The 14,738-nt window shown below is 32.6% G+C and overlaps 1 protein-coding gene across 1 annotated transcript; it reads left to right on the top strand.

Annotated features, from left to right (window-relative positions):
- The first annotated feature begins 579 nt into the window (after positions 1-579).
- Positions 580-5,260, top strand: LOC148300066 (uncharacterized). The gene is made up of 2 exons (XM_088275319.1): positions 580-622; positions 4,247-5,260. The coding sequence occupies exons 1-2, from the start codon at positions 605-607 to the stop codon at positions 5,180-5,182; spliced, it is 954 nt and encodes a 317-aa protein (XP_088131445.1). The 5' UTR covers positions 580-604; the 3' UTR covers positions 5,183-5,260.
- The last annotated feature ends 9,478 nt before the right edge of the window (positions 5,261-14,738 follow it).

Genomic DNA, 14,738 nt, shown 5'->3' with positions numbered 1-14,738 from the left:
AAAAACTTATCAAAATCAATTTTGTGATAGTCATTTCACCTAGTTATACCATTTTAAATATGCCATAACTAGGAGAAACAACTATAGTATAATTGATTTTAATTTGTCTTTTTAACAATAAAATACAACTTACGAGTAGACAAAAAAATCAGTATATTCTCAATATTATTATTATTTAAAGCATTTACTTTGTGGTTAGTCATTTTTACTTTTTTTTTACAAAAATTTTAAAAATATTAGTATATAACCACTCACCGATCGGTGAGTGGTTATATACTAATATTAACATTTTTGTAAAAAAAATAAATAAGTAAAAAATCAGTGTTTTTTATTTAACATTTAAAACATACATTAAAATGGAGCAAAAACATACATTAAACGCCAAATCTAAAAATAAATGTATTTATATAGATAACTCAAATTGATAAACGCAGCCTTTTGTTTGCTAGATCAGACTCACTCTCGCCGAGAGATATTTACGTAAAACTGTCATGTCAGATTCCCGCCAATTCACCATTGTAGGGGCTCCAATATATCACGTTTTTCATATAAAAGATCGCTCACATTGTCCAGAAAGCCAGTCTCAAGTAGTCACCCGATCGCCATGGATGTACTGAAATCTGTAAGTACTTACCTACTTACTTACCTTATTAGTATTCCTATATTCTTCTAGCGTGGCAAAAATACAAAACTATATATATAATATGTTGTCCCCAGTTGAGAACATTAAAATTCTGGGTGGTATGGAACAGAACCAAATTTTGTATATTAAAAGCATTGTTAAATTTGTGGTATGGTAATATAACACTCTCCTTATCATTCATCGTTCACTTTGTGTAATACGACTTTAAAAAATTAAGCGGTGTTACACAAAATGAATGATGAATGATAAGGAGAGTGTAATTGAAAAAAATTGTTCAGTTTGTCAATTTTCATCTACATAGTAACGCATGTAATATCGATACAAGATAAAAAACATGACTTTTGTAAAACCAACACTATACTAAAATAAACAAAATATTAGGGAAAAATAATTTCTAATATATATATATATATATATATATATATATATATATATATATATATATATATATATATATATATATATATATATATATATATATATATATATATATATATATATATATATTTTAATAAAAAAAGTCGTACATGTCATTGGTGATAATACAAAATGTAAAGTGAATAGTGTTGTTAAAATATATATATATATATAGTTTGACCATGGTAGCGATGTTATTTTAGGCAAAAATACCACTTGCTTATTTTATTATTTTGAACTGTTACTTGTTTAATGACATTAAGTAACAATATTGTATAAATTTAGAAATATCCATGATATTCTTCTAACCCTTATTCGCCCCATTGGTGCAAAGGGCACTGCATAGTATTGATGCAGTGTTATATTGATAGTTACTTACACGAAGGCAAGGTGATCATTCCTTCACTTCACGGACCAGTCCAGGGTAATATTCCAGGGGAACTCCAGCTTGTTAGCTAAACGCGCTAACCATTACACAACGCAGGCGGACAAACAAACATTTATGATATAAATATAATATAAAATAGGTGTTACATATCGCTCACTCCTTTCAAGAACGTCATAAATCAAAAAACTTGATTTTTCAGCAGAACGTTTTTAATGTTTAAAAATATAACACAATGTATTAAAAACCAATATCAAGCCACTTACTGAACTTTTTACTATGCAACAGATCTTTTTAGGTAAAATTTGAATGTTTTTTTCTTCATTTGAAAAATATTTAGTATTTTAAAAAAATCTTTAAACAATACCTTTTCTTCAAAATGCAAAAACAACACTTTCTGCCCTTTAGAGGGTAAATATTAAGTTAAAAATATGCCGCTTTTGCTGGGATATATGTAGTACATTTTCTGGGAATTCCGAAAACATGCACAACTTAAAATTGACGATTTTTGATATATGACGTTGTTGAAAGGAGTGAGCGATATAATGTATTATATGATTATATGATCACGTAGTCACATTCGTTAAAAAGATCAGATCTGAACAATCGGAGGGTATGTATGAGGGGATGATAGGAATGTGGAAGAGGTTAAGATTGTTTGCAAAGATTGGTGTGGCGTTCTATTTTCTCTTTTTTCGTTCCCCTGACGAGAAGCAGCGTGATGGTAAGTCAGTTAATTTTTATTTTACTCGCATATCATTTTAACATATTAAACCGACAATATGTAAAACAGTTCGAGAATTTTTAGCATACATAACATTAAAATCCGTACGAAATTACGTGATTTAAAAAAATGTCTGACTGCGTGTTATAAAATAGTTTAATTTAGTGTTTTTATAATGTTCGTAAATGATTTATTAGTCTTCACGTATTGTCGTTATATGTTTATGTGAAAAATAAATGTCACATCTTGCATCTGCATGTCAATTCAAAAAGATTTATAATATGACAAACGCTGTTTTCTTTCGCAAGTTTTTCTATGGTTATACAACACTTTTAAATTTAGACTAACCTTCACATACGGTGTTTGATAATAATGTTGAATGCATCAAACACGTGTCACAATAGACTACATCAATTTGTTGTTTTTACAAAGTAAATGTGGTATTTACCAAGTAAAAGTGGTATTTACCAAGTATAAGTGGTATTTACCAAGTAAAAGTGGTATTTACCAAGTAAAAGTGGTATTTACCAAGTAAAAGTGGTATTCACCAAGTAAAAGTGGTATTTACCAAGTAAAAGTGGCATTCACCAAGTAAAAGTAGAATCATCAAGTAAAATTAGCATTTACCAAGCAAAAGTGGTATTTACCAAGTGAATGTGGTATCTACCAAGTAAAAGTTGCATTTACCAAGAAGTGCACTACTAAGTTGGGATTTATATTTTTCTAGGGATGGAAAAACATATTAGAATAGAAAAAGGAGAGTGAATGTTGAAACCAGAGTTAATGGTACACTGAAATCCGTTAAAGAAAATAAAAACCTTTGAGCGAAAGCTAAACTGGCAGTATACAAAAGAGTCTTAATACCAATCGTATGTATTCATATGTGAAGCATGGAGTTGGCAAAAGAAGGATGAAAGTAGACTGAATGCAGTCGAAATGTAATCTCTCAGAATGTGTGATAGATGTTCAAATAGTAAAATAAGGAAATAATGCAATTCTGAGATAATTATCATCATTTTCATTTTTATCGCTTAAGCTTATAATTTGACCAGATAATTTATTTACAACATTTTGAGTGTGTCCAAATACTTGTTTACAAAATCTGGAATATCTCCAATACAGGAGTTATTTTCATATTATTTTTTGACATCTCATCAAAGATGGAGAAGAACATGGAGGTCTGGGCATTTACGGGGCTGACGACCGACATTGGCTGGTTTAAGTGATCACTTTATACACGTGTAACATTCACAAATTCTACCATACTACTAAAATTCTTGAAAGTTCTATATAAATGAACCAATTTTGAAACATTATTCTTGAATCACTAGAACTTCACTAGAGAATAGTATTATCCATAGCATTAAGAAAGATGCGTTGAGATGGTTTGAGCATATGAATTCAATGAGTGAATAAAGAGCAGTAACAAAAAAATATGAGGAGAATTTGTTCTTAAGAAAAGCAGAAGAAGTCCAAGGAAAACTTGGGAACAAGTATTTAAAAAAACTGGGCGTGGTCAGGTCATGAGTGGGAATAATCTGGAGGTATGTTATGAAATGACGCATGTATGTGGAAGAGGCGAAGATTGTTTGCAAAGGCAGATTGGTGTGGCTTTCCATTTTCTCTGCCTATCCCTGCGGGGAAGCGGCATGATGCTTAGTTAGTTAGTTAGTTTTCTTGTAACTATTCCATAAAAAGAAGTGGTTCGTTTGTTTGGACGCGATAGATCGATACCCTGTGGTCATTTGAAAACAAATTAACACTTGAATATACCACATTAATGAGTTTTATTTATATATACGACTAGTTTCGAAAACTTACAGATGTTTTCATCTTCTGGTAAAAATTCAAACAAAATTATTATGTTTTAATTTTTACCAGAAGATGAAAACATCTGTAAGTTTCCGAAACTAGTCGTATATATAAATAAAACTAATGAAAGTGGTATATTCAAGTGTTTAATTTTTAAAACATAATCAACAAGTCATTCCACAAAGTTAATGCCGAATCAATAAATAATACTCTATAGTCACATCAAATAAAAGCAATTTGAAATAAAGATTCTCCTTTTTTTCAGATATCATTCTTGGCGTGCGTGTTCTTGGTTGCTGCCGAGGCTCCAACAGGATATGACTACCCGAAGCCAAAACAGTCGTCATTTGACGTCATAGTCGGAAGCGGCGGTGGCGGAAGCTTCAGTGGTCAGAGCTCTCCATCCTTCACGTCCTACCAAGCGCCAATCTCTCCACAGTACGCGACCCAATCATACGTCGCTCCTCAACAGTCTTACGTCTCCCCAGTCCAGTCATACTCAGCTCCAGCCCAACAGTCGTTCGGCAGCCAATACCAATCATATGAAGCGCCTGTGCGATCGTATGCTGCACCAACTCAGTCATACATCTCCCCATCCCAGTCATACGTCTCCCCAGCCCAGTCATACGTCTCCCCATCTCAGTCATACATCTCCCCTGTCCAGTCATACTCAGCTCCGGCGCAACAGTCGTTCGGCAGCCAATACCAAACGTATGAAGCTCCTGTGCGATCGTACGCCGCACCAACCCAGTCTTACGTCTCCCCATCCCAGTCATACGTCTCCCCAGTTCAGTCATACTCAGCTCCAGCGCAACAGTCGTTCACCAGCCAATACCAGACGTATGAAGCTCCAACGCAATCGTATGCGGCTCCTCAACAACAGTCTTACGTGGCACCAGTCCAGTCATACGTAGCTCCAGTCCAGTCATATTCCGCTCCAAGCGTCCAGTCATATTCCGCTCCAAGCGTCCAGTCATATTCCGCCCCAAGCGTTCAGTCATTCTCTATCCCTTCGCAAACTTATGGAAACGGACCATCTTATAGCCCTGGATTCAGCAGCGGAAGTTCTGGACAGCAGAGAGGTTCTGGATTCGGTACATTCATCGCAAGACCGTCTGTAGACTATGGCACACCAGTATCATCATTTGTCCAGCAGTCCAGACCTCAGAGACCACACTCGCAGTACGGTGCACCGTTTTAAAGCCTCTACCCCTACAAATATGTAAATAAGTATTATATTTCTAATTTCATACAATAAAACCAGTATTTCCAAACAAAATGTTTTAATAACTCTAGCACCTGTGTCGTATTGCCATTATCAAAACGAGATATTATGCAAATAGAAGTATTTTCCATCTGTTTTTTTCGCATTTTTAAGTGAAAAAAATAAACTGATTTCGTATTATGTATAATACTAAATTATCCTACACATTTTGCTAGACCAGTATGCTAATCGTTTAGTTAATAATACAAAAATAATCTTCAAACTATCGCAATACTCTATTTGCAATAATAAAATCGTTGATTTATCTAATAAGAGAAAATGCTTGTCTTTTTTTTAAAGACGTCATGTGATATGCAACATTTTGCACGCTTTTCTCTTTTGTTAATGAAGGTTGTATTGAAGTTATTTGAAATAGTATTCTTGCCTGTCCAACATTTGAGAACAAGGTTTTTTGCTTAAGAAAGCATTGAAGTTTACAAAATAAGGTTACTTGTACCATTAAATATATAAATATTGTTCATTGTACATCTTTACTTCTTTTCTCACTGAGCGTTGATGTTAATAAAACAAGTGTTCTTCCCTCATTAACGAATGAAGATTTGAAAATAAGGTTTCTTGCTTATCTACGCGTTGAAGTTTGAAGAACAAGGTTGCTATTCCTTTTCAAAAATTTTTCTTTACCAAACATAGATTATTTTTAATCATAGAAAATTGTACATGTAAAAAAGGTTTCTTGCTTTTTGCTTGCATTGGTTTCTTCTTATTGCTTGTATTGGAGATCAAGATCAAGACCCAGGATTCTGATAATATTATTTTTCTAACTAAACACTTAAATTTATGAAACCAACTAAAATCCGGTATAAAAGTAAATAAAAAGTAAGCACGGAGAGATTTTGGCACAGGTAGATGATTTCGTATATTTGGATAGTATGTTTTCTAGGGATGGAAAGATTGATAAAGACATAGAAAGGAGAGTGAATGCTGGGAACAAAGTGAATGGTGCACTGAAATCAGTTATAGCAAATAAAAATCTATCAGCGGAAGCTAAACTGGCAGTGCACAACGGAGTCCTGGTTCCAACTCTAATGTATGGAAGTGAAACATGGAGTTGGCAAAAGAAGGATGAAAGTAAACTGAATGCAGTCGAAATGCGATCTCTCAGAAGAATATGCGATAAAACGATGTATGATAGATGTGAGAATAGTGAAATAAGGAAGGATTGCAAAGCTGAGATAAGCATTATCGATAAAATTAAGAAAGGTGTTTTGAGATGGTTTGGACATGTAGAACAAATGAGTGAGGAAAGAACGGTAAAACAAATTTATGAGGCGAATGTAAGTGGAAAAAAAGAGCAGAGAAAGACCGAGAAAAACATGGCACGATCAGGTATGCCAAATACTTGAAAGTAGTCAGGTTAGGAGTCGTAACAAACGGCGGGTATGTATGAGGAGATGCATGAACGTGGAAGAGGCGAAGAATGTTTGCAAAGACAGAGGGGTGTGGCGTTCTACTCTCTCTGCCTACCCCTGCGGGGAAGCGGCGTGATGGTTAGTTAGTTATATATATTAAGTACCAAAGACTGTGTATTATTATTATTTTTTCAACTAAACACTTGAATTTATGAAACCAACTAAAATCCGGTACAAAAGTAAATAAAAAGTTAGCATTTTTTAAGAATCTTAGATCCCACACAGTTGGTATCCGAAAATACCAGAATATTAAAAAAAACTTTAAATATTTACATAAGTCTTTAGCACGTTGACGCTTGTTTAGATCCGGATACATAAAAGACTTTTTCTACAAATTATTTATTAAGATACTTTTACGAAATGTACTACACACCCTTTAAGCAAGTTCCATGCGTTTTTTATGACAATTTCAATTGATTATTTGCTTTTTAAAGTTATTTTCGTAGGTAGGTACTTATATACCATCATTATTTCACTTCCTAAAAGAGTTTTCTTAGAGTTTCTTTATGAAGATACTAGCTACCTGAGAAATTGTTTAACACTATTTTCAACAGAGGACGCTAGCTATTTTATCAGCTAGAATGATTTCCGCTTTAGTGCTGACAAGCACGTATAACTGTCAAGACGAAAATCTGTGCGTCTGGGTTTGAATCCCGGATATATCAATATAAAATAAACCTTTTAATAAACATCACTAACTTAATAGAGTATTATTTTTTGACATCTCACTTTGTGAATATTTTTCACTTAATTTGAACCCGAAATAGAACAAAAATTCAATTAAAAATAAATCTTCTTCTTCATCTTCAACCCTTATCCACACCCCAATGGTGCATAAGGCACTGCATCATATAAATGATGTGTTATCATGACCTAACACACGAAGGAAAGGTGATCAGCCCTCCACTTCAGGTACCAGTCCAGGGTAATATTGAATAAATAGTACAATGAAAAAATCACTTGTATTTATTTAAGTTCACCCCCCCTGGAAATCAAACCCGGGACCTCCAGTACGGTAGTCAAGCGTGCTGACCATTACACTACGGAGGTAGACAAATATTTGTACAAATTCAAAATGTTGTGGATATGTTTCAGTTTATTTGTTTAACGTGAACAAAAAAAGAACGAAAATTCAATTAAAATAAAAAGTAATTAAAAATAATTTCCTTTGATTGGCAACAATACGAAATTCCAAATAGTCATCTCATTTAAATACATCTAAGAGTGATATTTCGTGAGAGATTTCGAAGTCACTTTGGAGTATTTTAATTTTATAGCCTATTTCACAATGCGAATCTGTTGTGCACGGAATAAAATCAAGACGTTGTCGAAAACAGAATTTTAAACGTTATGGAAAAAATGTTAATTATCTATATAATTACATCATTTTAGCTATATCACCATTGTTAAGTAGCAAATACATATTGACTAGTAATTCTGAAAACAGTTTCAAATTGACTTTTTTTGTCAACAGATTTTTGTGACATAATAGTTGAAATGTGTCGCTTACTTTCAAAATCCGCCAGATCCATGTGAGTCGATTTTACAAAAAATGCGAAATTCTCCGGGTAACAATTGTTTAAAAGATTTGTCTATCTTTAGATAAAATATTATGAAATAGAGAATTTTACCATTTTTTTAGATAATTATACGGTATTTTAAAAAAAACACTAGACACAAACCGATTATGACGTCATCTTAATTTTTGACCTATCCCCGCTCTCTGATTGGCCGATATGGGTCAGAAGACAAGTTCCATGAATATAGCGGAATTTGAAATCCATACAACGCTGTTTTCAAGTATTTTTTAAAAATTTGAGTAGTGTGGTTGTCAATAATGGGTAGAATTGGTGAATGTTACACTGTGTAAAGTGATCACTTAAACCAGCCTATGACGGTCGTCAGCCCCGTAAATGGCCAGACTTCCATATTCTTCTACATCTTTGGTGAGATGTCAAAAAAATGTATTTAATTTAAATCAAATTTATAATTTTAGTCGACGTCTCAACAACAACAAAGAAGACAATGTTTTATTTTATTTTATTTTTATAAACAGTAATCCTTAGTTTATCCTTTCTCGTATGATGCCTGAGTCCAAAGCTCATTTGAATAAAAAATAAATTTATGCAAAGCAGCTGGTTCTTAAGTATGTAAATTTTGACTTCATTATGTGGGTACAGAAATGACTATATACATTTTAATCATTATGACAATTATTTAGAAAAATATGCATTTTTGTTTTAGGTTTTAAGTAGGTATTTGTATTTAGATATATCGCTCACTCCTTTCAAGAACGTCATAAATCAAAAAACTTGATTTTTCAGGAGAACGATTTTTAATTTTAAAAATATAATGCAATGTATTTAAAATAAATATACAGCCACTTATTAAACTTTTTACTGTGCAACAGATCTTTTGAGATGAAACCTGAAGGTTTTTTCTCCATTTGAAAAATTTTTTTTTTATTAAAAAACAATAATTTAACAACACATTTTCTTCAAAATGCAAAAACACCACTTTCTGCCCTGTAGGGGGTAAATATTATGTTTAAAATATGCCGCTTTTGCTGGGATATAGTAAATTTCCTGGGCATTCCGAAAACATGCACAACTGACAATTGACGAATTTGCATTTATGATGTTCTTGAAAGGAGTGAGCGATATGTTATAATAAAATGTACTATACGTTATAAAGCACAATGATAAAAACATAATAATAATATCCAAAGAAGGTCAAAAATTCAGATGAAATTGCAAATGAGAACATTTGTTTTTTACCATTTAAGTTATTTTTATTTAAGCTTTATAAAAAAAAAAAACAACATTGTTTTAACCACACTTAAATTAAATCACATTTGAATCACATATTCAAATGGTGTACGGAGTGCGTGGAAGTTTTTGGTGTCATAAGGGAAGGGTAATTAACTAAAACCTAACTCTGAGTATTTCAACGTTTTAGAATTAGTACATAAACCCTGATGATGAAAAGGTTCTTGTCGAAACTGTTTAGGAAAAGTGTACAAATAACAAATAAAAAATTGGCTAAAACAAAGTTGTTTTATTTTAAAAAGTTTATAAAATGTGCCACAAAGTATCTGCGAAAAACGTTCAAGAAAAATATATTTCTTTAGACTAGTTTCGGAAGCTACAGATGCTTTTATCTACGGGTCTGAAAATAAACAGTTTATATATGACGAATTACATAGATTTTCAAAAAATTCAATTACATCACATGTTACCGAGATTTAAAATAAAATTGTTACGATTTATCGTATGTTGGGTCTTAAGTGAATAAACATTTAGTATAAAAACACTCTGTATAAAAAACATGACTACGTCACAGGTCTTTTGTCTACCATTTTGACTTTTTTAATGTTTAAAATAACAATAAATTAAAACAAGTAGGTAATACAATAATACGTTTTTGGAGATTACACTCAATGTATTCATTAGGTCGGTCACGAATGTCTTTAGACGATTACAAATGTTTTGTGTAGAGATGTGACTAACGACTAACAAGTACTTTTTCGATTAACCGATCGGGATGTCACAGGTTATTTACTGCAAATTGGATGTCTTCCAAATCATATTGGATGTTCAACAGATCAACTTGGACGCTTTATAAGATTAACTAATCGAAATGGACTTTAAATAAAACAAATTGGACGCCATAAAAATGAAATTGGACATTTAACTTATCAAAATGGACGCTCCACAAAATCAAATTAGACGGTCAAAAAATCGAATTGGGCGTTGTATTGTATTTCATTATAAAAGTTAGAATCTTCAAAAATATTTTCAAAATAGTTTTGAAAATCTTTTCCAAAGAAGTACACATCGTGCACACAGGCTATGACAGCGCGCCGCGCAGGCTTCCCAACTTGGCGACTAATGCAATAACTAGTATTGAGAATAAAATATGTGGGCTGGTATTCACACTGACGGTATATGTACTAATGTGAATATCCACCTCCGTAGTGTAATGGTCAGCACTGTCGGCTACCGTACTGGAGGTCCCGGGAAAAAGAAGTGATTTTTCACTCTAATATGTATAAAATATTTTCTGGACTGGTACCTGAAGTGCGGGGCTGATCATCTTTCCTTTATGTGTCGACAAGCAAGATATCACTGGTGTTATATGATGCAGTGCCCTATGCACCATTAAATGTGGATAAGGGTTAGAAGAAGAAAAATAATGTAAACATATTTTTGAAAATTCCAAGTTTTTATAAAATTGTAAATCGTTTAATTTGGTTTGATAGTCGTCCAATATGATCGTCCAAGTTAAAAGCTGAATTTGATTTTTAAGGCGATCAAATTGATTTGTTAGTCGTCTAATTCGATTCGTTAGTCATCCAATTTGATTAGTCAAAAGTTGAATTTGATTTGTAAGGCGTCCAAATTGATTTGTTAGTCATCGAATTTGCTTTGTTAGTCGTCCAACTTGGTTTGTTAGTCGTCCAATTTAATTAGTTAGTCATCCAATTTGATTTGTTAGTCGTCCAATTCGATTTGATAGTAATCCAAATCGATATCGATTATTACATAACATATGTTAGTCGTTCAATTGAATGTGTTAGTCGTCCTATTTGATTTGTTAGTCGTCCAATTTGATGTGTTAGTCGTCCTATATGATTTGTTAGTCGTCAAATCTGATGTGTTAGTCGTCCAATTTGATTGGTAAAACGATCAATTTGATTTGTTAGTCGTCCAATTCGATTTGTTAGTCGTCAAATTCGATTTGTCAAACGTTTTATTTGATTTGTACGGCATCCATTATGATTTGTAAGGCGTTCAATTTGAAGAATAAACCCTGTATTCGTCATCTTTTCACGGCTTATAATTCATTCCAGCTTGAGTTTTTAGGCAACAAGAGCTCGAGTTATTAATAATAATAATAAAACCCTTCTCCGCACCCCAATGGTGCATAGGGCACTGCTTCCTATAAACGCAGTGTTATCTGTATCGTTTACATATGAAGGAAAGGTGATCAGCCCTCAGCTTCAGGTACCAGTCCAGGGTATTAATAAATAAATATAAGAGTGAAAAAATCACTTATATTTATTTGACCCCCCCTGGGAATCGAACCCGGGACCTCCAGAACGGTAGCCGAGCGTGATGACCACAACACTACGGAGGCGGACAAAGTTATTTACGAGTTATTAAGTGGGACAATAAAGACGCTACGGTGAAGAGGTAGCCAGATGAACGATTCGAGTGAAAAACATACAAAGATTCAAACGAATATATGTACATATATTACGTAGGTATACTCATTCACATATTGTATGATAAAATGTAATCATGACCTCATAAAAACGTAAGTCATTATCTTTATTCAAGATTTATTGTGTGCGATTAGGCCATAATGTTACATGTGCTGAACATATAAAGATTCAAATCGAGATTTTTTGTGTTATCTCAATAAAGACGAATATGAATATGCAAGTTGTTTAAGTGATCACAGATTAGTTTAAGTGATCACACTTCGCTCATTTCTTTCAACAACGTCATATATCAAAAATCGTCAATTTTCAGTAGTGCATGTTTTCGAAATGCCCAGAAAACGTACTATATCCCAGCAAAAGCGGCATATTTTTAACTTAATATTTACCCGCTAAAGGGCAGAAAGTGTTGTTTTTGCATTTTGAAGAAAAGGTATTGTTTAATGATTTTTTTAAAATACTAAATAATTTTCAAATGGAGAAAAAAACATTCAAGTTTTACCTAAAAAGATCTGTTGCATAGTAAAAAGTTCAGTAAGTGGCTTGATATTGGTTTTTAATACATTGTGTTATATTTTTAAACATTAAAAACGTTCTCCTGAAAAATCTTTTTTTATTTTATTTATGACGTTCTTGAAAGGAGTGAGCGATATGTAACACCTATTTTATATTATTTTTATATCATAAATGTTTGTTTGTCCGCCTGCGTTGTGTAATGGTTAGCGCGTTTAGCTAACAAGCTGGAGTTCCCCTGGAATATTACACTGGACTGGTCCGTGAAGTGAAGGAGTGATCACCTTGCCTTCGTGTAAGTAAGATAACACTGCATCAATACGATGCAGTGCCCTATGCACCATTGGGGCGAATAAGGGTTAGAAGAATATCATGAATATTTCTATAAAGATTCATATCGAGATTTTTTGTGATATCTCAATAAAGTCGAATATGAATATGTAAGTTGTTTAAGTGATCACAGGTTAGTTTAAGTGATCACGCTCATTTCTTTCAACAACGTCATATATCAAAAATCGTCAATTTTCAGTAGTGCATGTTTTCGAAATGCCCAGAAAATGTACTATATCCCAGCAAAAGCGGCATATTTTTAACTTAATATTTACCCGCCACAGAGCAGAAAGTGTTGTTTTTGCATTCGGAAGAAAATGTATTGTTTAATTATTTTTATAAATATACTCAATATTTTTAAATGGATAAAAAACATTCAGGGTTTACCTAAGAAGATCGGTTGCGCAGTAAAAAAGTTCAATAAGTGGCTTGATATTTACAACATTTTGAGTGTGTCCAAATACTTGTTCACAAAATCTGGATTATCTCCAATTACAATAGTTATTTTCATATTTTTCAAAGATGAAGAAGATTATGGAGGTCTGGGCATTAACGGTCGTCAGCCCCGTAAATGCCCAGACATATTTTTTATACCATATTTTTCTTAATCTTTGATGAGATGTCAAAAAATAATATGGGTTGATATTTATTTTTTAAACATTTTATTATATTATTAAACTTTAAAAACGATTCTTCTTTTCAGTGTGGCACAAAATTAATCACTCTATCAGAAAATGTGTTAATTTTTGCAAATGGCGTCAGAAATCAATAGTATTTGACATTTATAAACTAGACAGCTGCAGTATACAAACATATATAAGATGGCACACAATTAATCATCAAATTTTGTTCATTTGGACCTTTACAATTTTTTTTGTTAGGTGAAAAAGACGATACCCATCAAGTGGCTACCACTCGCTGCCGTTTGTATACTGCAGCTGTCTAGTTCACAAATGTCAAATATTATTGACGTACGACGCCAATTTTTTTAAAAGAGGAAAACACATTAAAATATTTTAAAATAATTTTATTCAGTTTAACTCTAAATCAGTCGTAAATCTAGTCCTAAGAGTATTGATGAAGGATGTAAAAAAATATCAAATACAGTTTGAAAAATGTTATAAATAGGTTTTAATGAGATGAAATAATATGACAGCTAAGGTTGCTATGTTCTATAGTTTTACACGACTAGTGGATATTCCAAAAGTGATGAAAAAATTAAATGTATGTAAAAACTCAATGAAAAACTTATGACAGCTAAGATTGCTATCTTCTATCGGTTTACACCAGTGGATATTCCAAAAGTGATGAGAAAAACCCGATGACAAACTTAAGACAGCTAAGGTTGCTATGTTCTATAGTTTTATACTAGTGGATATTCCAAAAGTGGTGAAAAAAAATCCATTGCATGTGAAAACCCTTTGAAAAATTTATGTCAGCTGAGATTACTTTATTCTATAGTTTTACACGACTAGTGGATATTCCAAAAGTGGTGAAAAAACCCATTGCATGTGAAAACCCTATGAAAAACTTATGACAGTTAAGGTTGCTATGTTTTATAGCAAAGTATGTTTTACACGACTAGTGAATATTCCAAAAGTGGTAAAAAACACAATGTATGTTAAAATCCGATGCAAACTTATGACAGCTTAGATTGCTATCTTCTATAGTTTTACACCAGTAGTTATTCCAAAAGTGATGAAAATAAACCCAGTACATGTAAAATTAATGTTTTACATATTTTAATATCATCTTCGATATTTATGCACATTTTTGTAAAGTATACTGGAAAGAATGATTGAGGGATCTATTGGTAGAAGACGTCTTTGCCAGAAGTATCTGTACCAAATTTGGCTGTACCTCTCAAATGAAGCTGAAGATGATTGTTAAAGACAAGATGAAGTAGAGGAAGATGCAAAGGTTTGCTGCCAACTATCTCTAGGCTTAGGAGAAAAGTAGGTATGGTAGCCAATGATGTTTGAATAAAAAATGTATC

This window comes from Brachycentrus maculatus, unplaced genomic scaffold (genome assembly GCF_059751285.1).
Source record: "Brachycentrus maculatus isolate JH-2025_06_01 unplaced genomic scaffold, ASM5975128v1 h1tg000843l, whole genome shotgun sequence".
Lineage (NCBI taxonomy): Eukaryota > Metazoa > Arthropoda > Insecta > Trichoptera > Brachycentridae > Brachycentrus > Brachycentrus maculatus.
This window is presented reverse-complemented; position numbering and strand designations above follow the sequence as displayed.